Raw genomic sequence first — 17,690 nt, 5'->3', positions numbered from 1 at the left:
TTGAGAAAGGAAACGCTAATGGTGAACAACTGAGGAGGGAGAAAAGGTCACTTATTTTCTTCATTTCAAAAGGATCAGAAACTGACACATAAGAGAAAACCTTGTGAATTTCAGAACAACTTGGGCAAGAATCAAGCATCCATGGAAATTTGAGGAATCTCTAACCTGAAGGCCTTCAAGGTTATATTAGTCATCCTTCTGTAAGCTTATTACTATTTCATATATTCCTTCTTTTATGGGTAACGAGAGGAAACAGATCATTTTCCCTTTGGCAGTAGTGACTCATTAAAAAAAAAAACAAACCACAAGTATGACCAGAGGAACTTATATATTCTTGTCTGGTTTAAGGTACAAGCCATCAAATATCACTTACTTGCATTAGTATTTTCTATGTACAGTACTCAGTTACCACTGAAGGTTTCCAGTGGATTTCATACTTCTCAATAGGGTATTCAGTGATGAATTCTAAATCTCATCTATTTCTGTTTTAAATTTAACTGACTTTACCATTCAGCCATCAGATACTTTATTTCTTGCAAATTTTTGTTTATTTAATCCTCTGTTGAACAAAACAGACTGGGGATTTTGATGTATTTTTAACTGTTGGCTGAAGAGTTCATGTGAATGCATTTCAAGCAGTGGAGTTTCTGTAAGTCACTCACAAACCATAAGGAGTTCATCATCCCACAGGATATTTATTCCAGTCCTTGATTTAATGAAGAACTTTTTAAACAGAATAATGAATGGCTAAATAACATATAAAACAAATATGATTGCTTGTCCATAAGCCTCCTGCTTTCTCTTTCTCACAGGCACATGTATAAACAGAAACTCTTTCCAAAGCACTCAGATGAACAAACCCCAAATCTTGTAAAAGTGTACATGCACAAATGGATACAGACAGTTCGCCAGACTCAAAATCATTACTTGTGGATATTGTTTGGCATCACCTCCCTAGATTTTCTGTTTTATTTCATGTTGCTGGAAACAAAATCTGAGGCCTTGCCTGACTTTGCTGGAGCTTGCAGTTCAAAAATCTATTTTAAAGAGTGAGTGACAGCTGGTAGAAATTGGTATGCTGAGGAGGTGCTAGAGCGTGGAGAACAGGGACAGTTGGTCAATCAGAAATTAGAGTGTGTGTGTATGTGGAAATAGGTGCAATGCGCTGAAGCAGGCAGAGGGGGCGACAAACTTACAGCAGCAGAAAAGCACAATCTAAAAGGCTTGAAAACCTCTGGTGCAATAGAATAGGCGTGCGTTAAGCTGTTACTCTTCAGTAACAGTAAGTTTGCAGGGACAGACTTCCGTAATCCAATGGTGTCGTAGGACCTTAAATTACGTGTTATCTAGAAAAAGGTGCTGTTTAATTTTTGTAATGTATTGTGTAAATACAAAGAATTACTAAGCATTAATAATTAGCAATTAATTTCATAACATGTTATTTTCATTACGTGCTGATGCATTATTATTTCATATTTCAGTTTGTTCCATTAGATTGTTATGAGGCACTTAATGACCACATGGTAAATTAGTATTATACTGCAGGACAACATAGCAGATTTCTCCAGAAGTTTTCTGTTATAACAGTTTCTCTTTCTAGAAGACTGTGCAGAGTTCTTTTTTGGTGTCAAAGTCACGGTGTATATTCAGTGCATATTCAAGAAATACTTAAATTGCTATGTATTTTACTGAAATTGGAATCTTAGCATGGATATACTAAACTACATTGTAGAATAATGCAATTTCCTTTCCCAGTAACACACTGGAAGCAGATGTAAGCCAGAGAGGAAATCAGGAAATTAGTCATTTTTATCCGCCATGAATATTCTTGGGGTTTCATACTTGGTTCTGTAACATCTCTTGTGTTACCTTTGCCTGCTGCTTGCCCCATTGCTGCACACGCATCCCCCCTCTCCCTGGATTATGGTGATGGCAGCTGGTTGAGCTTATGTTTGCCTCTGTTTTGTACCCTTCTTTGCTAGCCTCTGTGCAATCCTCATTCAACTGGCCTTCAGTCTGATGAGTGTGCTTTAGCCTCTGCCTGGCTGCTCCATCTCAGCAACCAAAACTGGCTGCCCAGAGCCCTCCTTTTCCACCTTTCTGCCCTGCAGAGACCAGCTGCATCTTTACTGCTCCTCTGGTTCCCTCCCTATCCCCTCAGGAATTTTCCAGAACAACTCATCTTTGGGCTTTCCTCCTAATACAGATGTTTCCAATAACCAGGGATCGCAGAGGAATACCTAGTTATGATTACAGGACAACTAAGTGGAAAGCTGATTTTAGTCCTGGCTGGGGTTTGACTTTTACCTTTGGCACTGTGGGACTACATGCCTACAGCAAGGAGAGAGTTTTGAAATCCTCAGAAGTGCTGGGGAAGTGATCGATGGAGGTCTTCAAATCTCTCCACATGGTTGTACTAGAAAATGATGTGGCTCCCTATCAAAATGACAAAGAACTGAATTGCTGCTATGGTTTCCTCGGAAAAAGAAAGGACTTAAACGAGGCTCATTTAGAAATGGGAGGAACCTCTTTTTCATCTTTCCAGGCCTACATACAGTCCCTGAGGACTGCAGGGATTTTTCCCGTCTTTTACTTCTGCCACAAGAAACTTGTGTTATCCCAAAATGGGATACAAAGGCATCATTCTCTTGCAGCATTTTTGCAGCAAAACTGAGGCAATAATAGTAATAAACTGCAAGACATTTTGCAGCTCTCTGGCAGAGCAATAGCGTAGAATATCTCATTTTTGCAGGGACTAATAAATGTCACTGTGCAGTTTAAATGTTTTGTCCACTTATAAAAAACCAGCTTGATTTTGCAAAGTCGTAATAGTTGTATCTATCCTCCATCATCTATTTTTTTGCATTGTTTCCCTGTAATTGGAAATTGGGGCATGTTGATAAAGCAGATATATATTGTGCTATAGGTTCCAGAGATGAACACTCAGACCTTAATGAAGACTTGCGTAAAAAGCTTAAGTTATACATAGGTGCCTGGCTCTTCAGGCTGCTGGGGAACCAAGTGACTGACAGAAATGACCTCTGTAATTCCTGTCAGTGTCACTGGCAATGGAAAATTATGTGCTTTTTATGATGGATGAACAAGTCACTAGATTTGGGGCAGGCTTCAGTAATATCTGAGAAATTGATGGAAAGTTTTGGGGCTGTCCTGTCACACCCCGTCAATGTCCCGCCCATAACGGTGTGTGTCTTCACAGGAGGGTTCAGCCAACAAGGTGATAGCCTGTTCTGAGCCATAGCAAACGTTAGGAACACCTTTAAAATAACTAAAAAATCCTATTAATATCTTTGTTCTCAGAACATTAAAACAATGAACAGTGTAAGAGCATGAGCAGAGAAGGATATGAAAGAAATTATATAGTAAATACTGTGTGACAAAAAATAAATTTAAAATTTTTATTATGAAGAGCTGCCTATATCCTCTGCAGTTGTGGCTGGGAAACACCTTTTCAATGGAGAAGTGCTTGGCGTTGAGCGCTGATGTTTGCCTAACCTTTCTGCATAAGGACAATAAAATGAGGACATAGCTGTAGATGTGCAGCTCATTGCAGCCCGTCGTAGTCAGGTTGTGCCCAGTTTCTGAGCTGGTGGGTGGAGGTGTAATTCTTGTGCCCTGGCGTAGGAGGCCAGGGTTGGTGCTTTGGTTGGCAGATGCTGATGCTGAGAGGCAGAGGCAGGTGCTGAGATGACAGGAAAGGAGACAATAAATAGCTGGGTAGACATCATGTCCGCCAAGTAGCAAGTGCTTTTCCTAGCTGGGTTTTTAAGTGAGGAACTCAGAGACGGTACTCTTTGAATTTTCATGTGTCTTGATATAAGCTTTTTACTTACATTAGGGTAGAAGGCATCTGAAAGAAGTAAAGTACAAATTGTCACTAGCTAGAAATGGGGTAAACTTTGATTTTCTTTTCTTTTTAGACTAAAGTGTCTTGAAAAATAACATGCTTGGATCTGTGATCCAGATGGAGCTCAGTATCACATGGGATACAGGTGCTACAAGGCTTGTAGCCTTAGTTCAGATTGCTTACTAGTACAATGCAAAGACCTATATGTGTGTTTATTTTCCCTCTTTCAGAAACTAATTTATTTCTGCCTGTGAAGTAATACTTCTGAGTCATTATACTTGTTACGGGAGGCTCTCCTGCACTTCTGTTCTGCTTTTTCCTTATTTTCACACTTGAGATTTTCCTTCTCATGCATCAAGATCCATTTATCCAGGAAGATTATCTTTTGGGTTCCTTATTATTTCCTTACTGTGTAATAATACCGCTTGAGTTTTTCTCTTATGCAGCACAAGAATTTCAGTAACAAAGGTGTACACAGAAGCCTATACATAGATTCCCTCAGCCAAGCTATTTTAAGCTTTTGCAAATACATCTGATGTTTACTACAGTGCACCTGTATTAAGGGAAATGGCTAAAGTTCCCCTCAAATATGAAAAAATGAAATGTAGGCTATCAGAAGGTTAGATATGAGAAAAAATGCTCTTAATTAGAAGCAACCCACTTCAAGTATAAAATACAAGGATCTGTTAACTTTTTTATGAGGAGGTAGTGAATGTGTGAGGGTTGGGGTTGAAATTGCAGTTCATGTCTGAAAACGTCTCTATTTTTTACTTAGGGAATATGTTTCATACATTGTATTTTAGTGCTCTGTTCTTCTTCTGTGTCTTGCACCTTCAGCAGAAGCTTAAATTATGTCTGAAACTGAAGAAGGACAAGAGGTAGAGGAGACAAATTCTCTCATCCATTTTTTTCAGTGGGTTATAGTAATTTGAGGCAAAGTAAAGTGAAATGTTTACCTGAATAACTGTTTTGCTGCTGATCATTTTAGTAAGACATCTAACCATTATAATTTGACTTCATCACTTCAAAATCCAGTTTGACCCTCATCTCATGACTCTCATCTTCATGGCAAGTTCCAAATGCACGCACCCGTTGCCAGTGCCAAGCGGCTGTGACATTGCAAGTTGAGAGTTTAGAATCACATTTTGGCATTTGCTGGGAAGAGCCAAAAATTCTGTTTTAAAAATATTAATTTCTTAAGCTTGCTAAATCTGATTCAGAATTTGTTCATTTGCTCATTTATTTTGCTGCATCTTCCCTAGAATATCTATTTTCCTGTTTTCAGTGTCACAGTCCTGCTTAGAATTTAACCTTTGCTACTGAATGAGTTAAGTCAGTAAGCAGCCATCATTCAATAGCACGTGATGATGTTCTACTGAACTACTTTTATATTTTTCCAGACTACAATGTTCACAGCATGTAAGCTATTATCAGGAAGACTGTTCTCAGCTAGCAGTCTTTAGAAGTGGCAAATTGATAATTTTTTTTTTAATCAAAACCGGAAATCTGGCCATTTCAATGCCAGGTTTTTTATTTGTTTCATTTTCCTTTTTACCTTGAAAAAATGAGCTCTTGCTCATTCATTCTGGGCACTTTAAGTCTGTTCATAGTGGTAAAAATTAAGTATTCTTTACCATTTTATTTAAAGGGATGTGGAGGAAATGCCTGTACATTCTGTCTAATGTGTATAGCAGCCCTACACAAGCTGAGAATATGTTTGTTAACCTCTTTGCTTAAGAAAATGTGGCTGGGCTGCACCTACTTATTTATACACCTCGCTTATGCAGCTACATCTCATCCTCAAAGTCAGGTTTGATTGCTTGACACACCTGGGATCTGATCTGGGGGAATTGCCTGAGTCCTTCGACTTTGATTCTTTTTTGTGGTAGTTGCATGCGTGTCTTAGGTGAATTGTTTCCTGGTTTTCCTTTTTTTGACAAATACAGAGCCTTGATCGGCTGCAGAAAAGAGAAGAGAAAAATGAGTAATTCAAGACTCAGCTGGCAGGACATTTTCAGAAATGCAGTGTTTTAAATAGCCTCCTTAGAAAGCTGGTGTGAAAATAGAAGGTGATGAGTTTAAAAGTTTATGCTTAACTTTTAAATATCCCATATAGAAATAGCCCTCACCAGTCTTGAAAAATCTAATGTAAATCCTGCTTTGGAAAGGTTTTATTAGCCTGCTGAATAACTAGGAACAGGCTGTAGGTATCCAAGGTGCTTTCCTCGGGAGATTGCATCAGTGTGTGTGTCTGCTGTTCTCTTGCCCTCCCCTGTGCACCTGGGAGGGCAGGTGACCTTCAGTAACCCACAGAAAGCCTGGGCTTTCAAGGACCTTCACCTGTGTATCTGACCTTGCCTCTGAACGAATATCTATGAGCCTATCAAGAGACAGAGCCGTTGTTATTTAGGAAACCACCTGAAACTTTGGGCAACTTTGAACCTTGGATGTTCATGCAGGAGGGCATACTGAAGAAATGTGAGGGGAAAACAGCTACAAAGCACGGACTATTGTAGCGCTTTGTTCTGTCTTCCTTTTGGTTTCTAACCTTGTACATAAAAGCCTGGCTTCAGGTATTGCTAAAGAACTGTGTTCCTAGCTCTGGCAAGCCTATCTGGTGTTGGAGGAGGAGAAACACCTTGGTGAAGGTGGCAGCTTGTTCTGAACCTGAGCAGTACGTGCAGGCAGTCTGAAGAGAATTGAGTGGATGTGGCGGGGGCATGGATGGGGCTGGCTCAGTGCCTCCTGCCTGGCCAGCATTGATGCTGCTGCTTCTAGGAGCTGAGTGTAAGGGAGTGACCCGTCCTTATGTGGGATACCTGAGAAGTAACAGAAACCGCATACTTTCCTTGAATTTATTCTGTATTTAGTTAGAATTTCCATTCAGAATTGGCTTGCTTTTGCTTCTTCCCCCGCCCTTCCCTTCCTCTTTTAACCCTCGCCTCCAGCTGTTTGGATATGGTATTTTTTATTAAGAGTCAAACTACTCTTCAGGTGGATAAAAGTATTCAGTTTTTGAACACTGAGGCTTCTATCCCATGCAGTTAGTGAAATAATGTTACAAAGTATAGAAAAACATTTACCTTTTCAAATTTTATCATATATGTTGTCATTATTCTCATATCATTGAGAATGCACATGTCAGTAAAGGACCTTGAGACCATGTCCGCTGGGCCAAATACACAGAGTTGCAGAGTATCTGTGCTTTGCCACCCAAGACTTTAACTGAAGTTCTTCCTCAGTGTTTTACTCCCACCCCAGACCAAGATAAGCAAAACTCTGGGGTTTTAGTTCTAGAGTGGCAGCTGCAAAGTCTCTAGAGATGTCTTGTCTCTAGCAAGTTGGAAGGAGTAAAACAACAAAGAGAGACTATGGATTTGGAGATTACAGATGTCAAAGAGTAAATGAGAGATACAGGCTTCATGGGCATAATATAATACATAATATAATATAATATAAATAAGAGAAACTATACTAATTTCATGGAACAAAGACACAGATCCATTTTCCTGTCAGATCTGTCTATCAGTACCTTTTCTGTAGTAGCCATCATTCAATAACTCAGCATTTACCCTTTTCCCAGCACATTATCCTAGCTTCTGGATCCCTTGATGGGCACATCAAATATGTTGTGGCCAATCTATTAATACTTCCACCCCTCAGATCTTTCCTCCAGCACCAGGCAATTCAGAATACATCAGAAATGGATAAAAATGAATTAAACATCTAGGCTGAGCTGTATCCCCCCAATGTCCCACCAAGGGTTTCTGTTGAGTTAGGATTCAGGATTTAACATTTTCCTTCCACTTTATCCTGTACATCTGTCCTACATCCTTTATCAGTGTGCGGAGCAGGTAGAAGGTTTCGTGCTTATAACGAGTAATTTAATTCACACGTGACATTCTTCTCTGCCAAATGCAGGTTTGGGTGAGATGAGTTGAACTCTGAATGAGTTACGAAAGGTTTATGAATATGTGTGTTAGTCTTTCCTCTGTGTGTAAAATAATAACCAGCTTTAAGGAAATATTATGTCTGAAGACTAGCTGCTGAGAAAAGGGCATTTTGTGATTGCCCTGCAGTGTTCCTGTCCAGGAATCAGGGCTCTGTTGTGCTAATCCTGCTGAACACAAGGAGTGCAAAATCTTGGTGTCTTCCCACAATCCCATTTGTAAGATTTATAGTAAAATTTAATTTTTAGCTTATTCTCTGTGGAACTTCAGTTGGAGGTCCTTGGGGGCTACTTCTAAAGGGATCTGCAGAAATTAAGGAGAGCAAGTTTATTACCAATAAATGTAAATACATTATGTAAAATAATTGCAAATAAAATACACACTCATGAGAGTGTTCAGTTCAATTAGAAAAGGTTTAAAGAGACATGAATCAAAGAAGATAACGCTAATTTAGATCATGGACAGCAAAGAAATAAACAGGAATAAGAAAGGTGGGACAAAGTTGTGGCTGCACCACCAAGAGATGCTGGTAACTTGTGGCATCTGATTGCCAGGCTTATTCATACTAGGCATTACTGGTTCATTTTCATCATGGAGAAGATTTAGTTTAATGAAGATTTTAAAAAGGGAAAAACATGATTCCAGTTTGGAGCTATACCATTCTGCTGAACAACAATTTCAAATGCAGAAGATCCAGATGGAAAATTTGAATTCTTAACATGACAGGATGATTTATCTGTGAAGTTATTTTTTCCTGTCTACTAAATCCATTTGCTTCTGCCTCTGTATAAGCTTGAAAGTCATATCTGTTCCCATGCCAGAATATTTTCCCCCCTCATCATCCGTGCTCTTTGGCTTGTGATTGTCAGGTTGCTCAGGAGTTCGTGCTTCTAGGATTTAACAAAAAAAGCATTGATGATCTCAAGAGTCCATAGTCAATATCAGAGGATGCACTTTCCAGCTTTCCCTGTTACAGACAAGAGTTGAAGGGCTGAACTAGGTCATGAATTATCCACAGAAAACATTGTGACTAGGCAGGCTGGCAATTAGCCATGGTATTAAAAAGCAGCTGCAGAAAAGGGTTTTTTCTTTTTTTCTTTCTTGTTCCGCACGTGAATTCATGTTCTTCTTCCATGCCATATATGATGTATACGGAGCAAGAGAAACATAAAAATAATCCTAGGAATTGTGTATACCCTGAGCCCCCAAAGCAGGGAGCTTAACCAGCCTGCAGTGTAGGACTGGTATAACTACACTGGGATCGAGTGCACCCTCAGCAAGTTTGCTGACAACACCAAGCTCTGTGGTGCGGCCAACGTGCTGGAGGGAAGGGATGCCATCCAGAGGGACCTTGACAGGCTTGAGAGGTGGGCCCATGCGAACCTCATGAAGTTCAACAAGGCCAAGTGCAAGGTCCTGCACATGGGTCGGGGCAATCCCAAGTACAAATACAGGCTGGGTTGAGAATGGATTGAGAGCAGCCCTGAGGAGAAGGACTTGGGGGTGTTGATTGATGAGAAGCTCAACGTGACCCAGCAACGTGCAGTTGCAGCCCAGAAAGCCAAGTGTATCCTGGGCTGCATCAAAAGAACTATGGCCAGCAGGTTGAGGGAGGTGATTCTCCCTCTCTACTCCGCTCTCGTGAGCCCCCACCTGGAGTACTGCCTTCAGCTCTGGGGCCCCCAACATCAGAAGGACATGGACCTGTTGAAGCGAGTCCAGAGGAGGGCCATGAAGATGATCAGAGGGCTGGAGCACCTCTCCTACGAAGACAGGCTGAGAGAGTTGGGGTTGTTCAGCCTGGAGAAGAAGAGGCTCCGGAGAGACCTTCTAGCAGCCTTCCAGTACCTGAAGGGGGCCTACAAGAAAGCTGGAGAGGGACTTTTTACAAGGGCATGTAGTGATAGGACAAGGGTTAATGGCTTTAAACTGAGAGAGGGTAGATTTAGATTAGCTGTAAGGAAGAAATTCTTCCCTATAAGGGTGGTGAGGCACTGGAGCAGGTTGCCCAGAGAAGCTGTGGATGCCCCTTCCCTGGAAGTGTTCAAGGCCAGTTTGGATGGGGCTTTGAGCAACCTGGTCTAGTGTAAGTTGTCCCTGCCCATGGCACGGGGGTTGGAACTAGATGATCTTTAAGGTCCCTTCCAACCCAAACCTTTCTATGATTCTATGATTCTAACGACAATGAGAGTGTATTAGAAAAACGTGGAAAGTCAGGGTTACATCATTGTCTAGCTCTGTCTTAATTGTTTCAGATACATACCTTTAATGGCAATTGTAAATATGTATAGGAAGCCATGTCTGCTTCTTCCGTCCTGAGTGATTTTCCCTGGGGTAACCTCTGCCTTGCAACACCTGGGGTGATGTATGAGGGGTCCAGCTCTCCTCTTATTCGCTCTTCATGACCTCACGCAAGGCACCACAGAAAGGTCACCTTATTTTTGGAGCCGGAGATACCCCTTTTGGTTTAAATCAGCCTTGTTAATAAAAACAAGTCAAAAATATGTGTTCATTGGACATTTGTTTTCAGGACACAGTGAGGTAAATCAATAGAGGAGGAAGGGAGGTTTCCTCAAAGGCTGGCAGGTTTCACTGGAGCCACAATACCAAACCTCTTCCTAGTTCAACAAAGCACAACTGGCGATGTTGTAATTACCAAACGTTTTTCAAAACTGGACTATTGAAACATAACTGAAAGCTACTAAATGATCTAATAATCACCAGGCAAGAAATACTTATGTTTCAGTGAAGTGCAACTCCTAGTAGTTGGTTTGAGCCTTTATAATCAGTTTATAAATTAACTTCTTTCTGTCTTTTTTGTGTCTTCTTTTGTAGTGAAGTAAAATCCAAAACATTCAAATATGGCCTGTACTTAATTTTCAGTTAATTCTTAGACTAGTCTCTAGCATGAAGGAAGTGCATTTTAGGGATTGTTTTCCCGCTGTAAGCTCACGTAACTTTAGCAATAATACAAATGTCTCTTGTTTGGGTTTTTTCCTTGTTTATTTTGCAAATCACAAAGTTTGTAACTACTGTGATGCAGATGCCCCTGGCTATAACAGGTTTCCCATGTGTTGTGTACAGGTGCATGGCGTTGCAAAAGCGTGCCTCATTTTTTGTACCTAGAAATTGCAAGGCAGTATGCAGAGCAACCCGGAGAAACATCAGCCTCATTTCCAGAAATACCACGGCAGCGCAAGGCTCAGTTAAGCCATGCACATAGCAGAAGCCCTGCTGCCACCTGCTCTCCTCACACCCGCAGTGCCTGAACTCAGTCTGGTGTCTCCCAGCATCGCCTAGATTGCAGATCTGCGTGCCTCTGCCAGGAACCTGCTTTTCCATCGATGGGCCACAGGCAGTGTTGGAAGAACTAAAGATTCATGCATTTTTATGAACTTCGAAGCGCTCTGACTTGCAATGAATGCCAGCACTTACTGTACTTGGTTAAAAATTGCTCCATACCACCCATTTTTTCTTTCAAACCATTCCTGATGTTGCTTTTCTTCTGACTTTTTTGTCCCTTTTATAATGACCTTCTCCTTTGTTTTCTATTTGCAGGGTGGTTTACAGACCTACTGCTTCCTCGTGTTTGCTGCCATCTGCTTCGCAGGAGCTACCTACCTGTTTTTTGTCCTGCCTGAAACAAAAAATAAGACATTTAATGAGATCAGCCAGGCATTTGCCAAAAGGAATAAAGTATCTTTAGAAATGAAAGAAATGAACCACTACCCAGGGGACAGGAAATCGAGTGCAGAACAAGAATCAAACTTTACGTCTTCGGTGGACAATGGGGAAACCAAAAAAGGGATTGTGTAAACCCAGGATGCTCTTTTGGGGGACGGGGGAAAACATGCTCTTTTCATTCAGTATGTTTATAGCAATGCACAACTTGTATTTTTTTATGTGACAGCATGAAATGCTTCCCCCTTGAATGTTTTAAGTGAGTACGAGTGAATTCGTTAGCAGCTAGGGTGATGGTTGAGGAAACGAGAGGCAGCAGTAGCGGCAGCTGACTAAATCCATAAAAGCCAGAATTTTCTTGAACACCTGTGAAATAGGTGCTGTGGTGAGTGGGGTGGGGAATATAGACTCGGCGAAGCGAAGTGGTGGTGGGGAGCAGGGGCTGTGCTCAGCAGCTGGCTGAGCACCCCTGTGTGCTCACGGGGAGGTGTGTGTGCAGTTGCCAGGGAGGAGGAGGAGGGGGAGGAAGAGGAGAAGGCAGGGAAAAGGGAAGAGATCCCAGCAGGGGCCTGCTAAGAATCAAGCGAACCTGAAATGGTACTGGCTCGCATTTCTCCACGTTTCCCAATATGTCACTAAAGTTGCAGGTGAGAATTGAGGACTTGAAAGAAGGCTCGTGACACTCCCCCGACCTCCCATTCCTTTACCAGCTATTTTGACTTTCAGTTGCTTAGTCTCAACATCTCCCAGCCTCTCACAAATGGGGAGCTCCAGGTCCTGATGGGTTTCCTTGTCTCTCTTGTAAATCCTGATCAACTAGTAATAGAGTTGCCTCTAGTTTCTGGGTTTGCTGGCACTGCATTTCTGCGGGGGGAGAGAGAGAGAGCGATGTATATTTAATTTTATTTTTTAAGAATAGCTATAGAAGCTTTAATATGAAAACTAAACCTCATGGTGAAGTGAGAGAACTCTGATGGTACATGTAGGGTATAGCATTAAAAAAAAAATTAAACAAGTTTTCCAAGGGTTGGGGGTTTTTTGATTGTTTTTTTGCTTTTCAGGTTCCTTTTAAAACAAGTCTTAGGAGCCAAAATTTCCCTGAGACCCAACAAATGACTTTTCTTAACACTCAGATCTCCAAAGGAATTTGGGTGCCTATTTCATATTTAAACACTAATTTTCATTTGGGCATTAGATTCTGAAGCTCCAGACCTAGTTCACATTAATAAGTTTCTAAGCTATTTAATGCTATTTAAAATTGTCCTCAGAATCTGCTTAATTTCATGATAGAAAGACTCAGCAGGCTGTCAAGGGTTAGGTTATCCATTCCCTTCCATGTGGGATTTTTTTTTTTTTTTGGTGAACATCATCTTTCCAGTTTGTAATTTTAATAATAGGGTTTTTTGATCCTTCTAGGTACCTGGATGCTGAGGGAGTAATAAGCACTTTTAAATTAAATAGTTAGCTGTTTTATCTGAAAAGTCAGTAAGTCTTAGAGCTGCTCTCAGTTATGAGTAAGGCACAAGAAGCAAGTGAAGCATTTAGGTAGAGCCAGCTGCTTCCACAAGTTATATTTACTAATCCAGAAGTTCATACATTTGGGGGTATTTTGAAAAAAAAATATATATATTCATATATATATATGAATATATTGCAAATACAGAAATATATGAATATGTATATTCATATGTATATAGAATGGAGAATTGCTTTCCAATACTTGTTTTTTTCAGATTTCCCCCAGTGGTAAGCTGTTTATTGTTTTGTTTTACACTGTAAATTATACTGTAAATCAAAATCAGAGATCCTAATGTTCAGCTATTACTACTAAATGATGTATATGGTTTTATACTGTGATTTATTTATATGTGGCGTATTTACAGCACACGTTGTAAGCTGACCTAATAGGGCAATTTCAGTACTGGGTAATAGAAAAAAAATTGATCTGAGCCTTTATGCCAGGATTTATGCTATTTTACTGGGATAGAGGTACAGCAACAAGTAAGAAAATGAAAATATATATGAGCAAGAGAATTAAGAATGAAAAATCAGATTTATGATATTGGTGCTACTGTTAAGAAACAGAGTGAATCAGGATTATACCAACTGATAACCATATAGAGAAGCTAATCAAATACTATGGAGAAAAGAGAAGAAAGATGTTTTCTAATAACCACTTGTAAAATTAAATATGTAGCAAATGAACATATCATCTTTCAGTGGCTTTCGTTGCCTATTCCATGTGTTACATGAGGCTTGCTAAGTGAATGGCTATGTAAAAAATTAGCTTGAATGCCACCCCTCCAGACAATTTCAGGAAGAAATTCTTCCTCTTCTGCCTGCAGTGCGAGACTGGCAAGCTCAGACCCTCTTATTCAGATTGAGAATTACCTTACATTGCAGTTAGGGCTACTAACATGGTATGATGTGATCTGATTTGAGTCAAGGTGGCAGGATTGGAAACCATTATTATTATTAGAATTAAGAGAATTTAGCACTTAATGCTTTTCATTACTGTACCTTACAGGCATTACGTGTTGATAATGTTGCCATTGGATATCTTCAATAAAATATCCTGTTGGCCTGATACGGCAGTTGTATTGGACTTCTGCAACAAGATAAAATTGTCTTACAGTTGCTTACAGTTGCATTTGGAGCCCAGCTCTGAATGTGTTGGTAAAGAGATGGTTCAATAGAATTTCCTATCACAGCTCAGGGGCTTGTACAGATTTAACAGCAGGGGGTTATGTTTTCTCTTCTGCAGCCCCATTTGCCCATCTCTTGCGCTACCTGAGATAGGCACACTCCAGATACACACTTTCTGTGCAACTGTAAAGAGAGCTGCTACATGCTGAGTACACCGTGGTAGCACGTCTTACCAGCAGTTTGCTCCAGCCTATGGTATGGGTTAAAAGCAATTCCAGTCTCCAGATGTGTATGTGTGCAGGTGCTTTGCTCACTGGCCAGGGAAGGTAGCTGCAGTGTCCTCTGCCTTGGGTTGTGGAAGTTTCTGAGGAAACTTCAGATGTACTGGTACTGCATTAACTTTCTCATCTCTGACCCTAACGAGAGTTTTGTGTTGTTCTTCAAGTTGTTCCATAGTGGTTTTTTTCCGTTGTTACGCTGCTATAGCTTCTCCAGCAATGAGAGGACAAAGTGGAAAATGTCAGCAATTTGTCATTTGGTTTGCTTGTTGAATGTATCAAATTGTCTACAGCCCATGTGCTTGTCAGTGAGTGTTGTGTGGTGTCATGTTCTCTTTTCCCGTCTGTGACATTGGGATGAGGTACTGTGAGATGGTGTTTGTACAAGTACCGCAGGTGGGTTACATGTATGTGATCAACTATGTCTGTGCACAATGATAGCAAAATAAACCTTTGGAATTAAACTAAAGTGATGTAGGTTTTGTTCTGGGTAAATCTGAATATCTACAGCTGTACAAGTTTCATTGTAGGATTCCCTGGGTTTTTGTATGTCCCAGTACAAGACTGTACAGTCCTACATTTGGATGATTCAAGTCATTTTGGACTCTGCAGTTGGGCAGTTGGGAGTTATGGGGAAGAAAATAATCTCTGAAACTGTATATTTTTTTGAGCATTATTTACATTTTGATTCTCAAATCAGATTCCACACTTCATTCTTTCATATGTTTATATTGGGCTTTAGAAATAAAAATAGAGACATCAGTGAGGGGTAAATGATTAAAACTGGCTAGTAGTAGAAATAACTGTGTATACGAATTGTTGAATCTGGTGAGGCCTTTTTTCAGAAAGTTGTAATTTGCAATGGATGACTGAGTTGCTAAAGCTCTACTTTCTGACGAGAAATTCAGTCAAATGACTATTTCTGCTACAAAGATATGCAAAACCTGAGATCTGAAATATGTTTAAAAAATTAAATTTCATACTTCAGGTTCTGAAGCCAATTTTCACTCCACAAGGATCTGCTTTCTAGTGGGGGAAGATGTGAGTAGTTCAGCCATATGGGACAATTTTCATCTTCAGAGTAAAATGAAAAAAGAAACACCAAAACCAACTCTTTGAAATTTGCTTTCTTCCCTTTGACTATTTTTATGTGCTTTTTCATACAGAAGTTACCATATAAAGTATTAGAGCTCCCATCACCTCACACAGCAGGAAGAACAAATCTGAGTAAAGCATTCTTAGGAGATGCCTGCGGTCTTTTTCTTTCAGCCTGACTCCAGAATATAAAGTTCAGATACAATCTAAAAACCTGAACTGTATAGGCCCAAACTATGAAGCAGGTTTGTTAATGCAAATATTCAAGCTGTTAAAAAACTCAGGGTTGAGTCCATACTTAATTCTCTCAGCAAGTGATATTATTTGGGAGCGAGCCCTGTGAAAAGGTGAATTTCATGGCAAAAGCTTGGTACTTGGACTCCTAATCAAGTTATCACAGCTCAATAAGCAATCATGCATAACCTGAGTCACTACAACCCTCTTCCTTGCAAGCTAAGCTGCATTAACCTTGCTTTGCAGTGACCTAAGAGAAACATGGGCAGTGGATGGTCAAGCTCCTTCTTGAGATGTTCCTGCTAAGGCTGCGCTCCCGTCAAATTCTTTTAAACTTCAGCTTTCGACTTTTAAAAAGCATAGAAGAAAAGCTTTCAGGGGACTTTCATCCAATGATTAGTGAAGTCAAGAGAAGTCTCCTCTAGTGTCTTCAACCGTACAAATGTACCCAAGAAAGGCATGGTATACATAAAGGAGTTCTAAGCTTAAGAAACCCTGCACATTTTTATCTTCTTTAGATAGTAAACCGATGGCTTGCTTTCTCAATCTGGAAAAACAATATTCAGGTGCTGCAAAAGCACTGATCTGTTGCTTTTCTTCTGAGTTTGGGGGCGGGGAGTTGGTTGGTTGGTTGGTTGATGGTTTGTTTTTTTTTGATTTAAGTGGGACCACTAGTAGTCTGGTTCATACGCCAAAGAAGAGTACCAAGCATGAGACTGCTGGAGTTGCTGGTTGTCTTAATATAATTCCCAAAAGATAAAAAGCAAAATATAACTCTGTCAGACCCCTGAAATGCAATACGTTAAGAGCATGATCTTGCAAGGGTAGGAGATAATTTGTCTGCTGCTATGTAAGCTGCCATGCAGAGACATTGATTTTTGTTTCATTTTCTCTTGTTTCTCTCAGTGAAAAAATCAGTCAAGCTAAATGCAATGCTCACCTCTTTACATTTGTTCCACCTTTTGTTTCTGACTTGTTTAACCCAATTATATAATTATTTTTACAGTTCAGATTTGAAAACAGGAAAGCAATAGTTACTTAGGAAAAGCAAACATGCCAAAGATTATAAAAATGATAAGTACAATTTTCTCTAGAGGCTGACATTTTCGAAGATGAGTTCAAGAGTTAATCACTTAAATCCAAATTTCATATGGTTTCATCCCTTTGAATTAAACGCTACAGACTATATATATGCATATGTATATAGAGAGAGACTTTTATGTTATCCCATGGAAAAAGTTCATCTGCTTTAATTCTCATACATAAAAGAAATTGGGCCATTTGGATACTACGTCAAGTTCTAAACTAGACTTTGATGGTGCTCAGATACTTGCATTAACAAACTTAGCTAAAATTTGCATGATCTTAGGTTTGGAAGAGCTGTCTAGCAAGGCTGTCTCCTTTTGGACAGCCTTAGATTTTTCTTTTTGCACTTTTCTAAACTGCTAGGTGGAGACTACTATGCTAATATATATATAAATTAATTTAATTTTTATCTATATAAAATTTATTTATATTTATGTGTGTGTATGTATTATCTATATTAAAATATTTAACATCTTTATAGATAGTATTACAATATATAATTTCGTTTCTTCAAAGGAAAAAGAATGGAGTTTCTCTAAATTCTATGGAACTATATTTTGTTAAACAAATGTGGGGTAAATAGCTAATATAAGAAATTATATATTGCTTTAATACAACAATGCAATAAGCCAAAGTTAGACAATTTCTATTCTGTCACTGACTTGCTGAAGCCTTATCTTCCTAATCGATACACTCACTGGGCTGTGCCAGACTGATCATGTGGATAACTAATAGTCAACAAGAGCTTTTCACGTGCTTGGTGCACAGCACAGGAATCACCTTAACGTAAAGCTGGGGGAAATCCTCAGGATAGCTCCAGTTCTGGACATTAATGCTAAAATAATTGCCAACATG

At 39.8% G+C, this 17,690-nt stretch overlaps 1 protein-coding gene across 1 annotated transcript in view; it reads left to right on the top strand.

The window, feature by feature from the left end:
• The window catches only part of SLC2A9 (solute carrier family 2 member 9), a 108,247-nt gene extending 96,369 nt beyond the window's left edge, over nt 1-11,878 (top strand). Inside the window, exon 12 of the mRNA XM_072861840.1 lies at nt 11,374-11,878. Within this exon, the coding sequence (XP_072717941.1) occupies nt 11,374-11,631 (258 nt within the window). The 3' untranslated portion in view covers nt 11,632-11,878. The remainder of the gene's footprint in view (nt 1-11,373) is intronic.
• Nucleotides 11,879-17,690: the final 5,812 nt, after the last annotated feature.

Source organism: Ciconia boyciana, chromosome 5 (assembly GCF_034638445.1).
Source record: "Ciconia boyciana chromosome 5, ASM3463844v1, whole genome shotgun sequence".
Classification (NCBI taxonomy): Eukaryota; Metazoa; Chordata; class Aves; order Ciconiiformes; family Ciconiidae; genus Ciconia; species Ciconia boyciana.
This window is presented reverse-complemented; position numbering and strand designations above follow the sequence as displayed.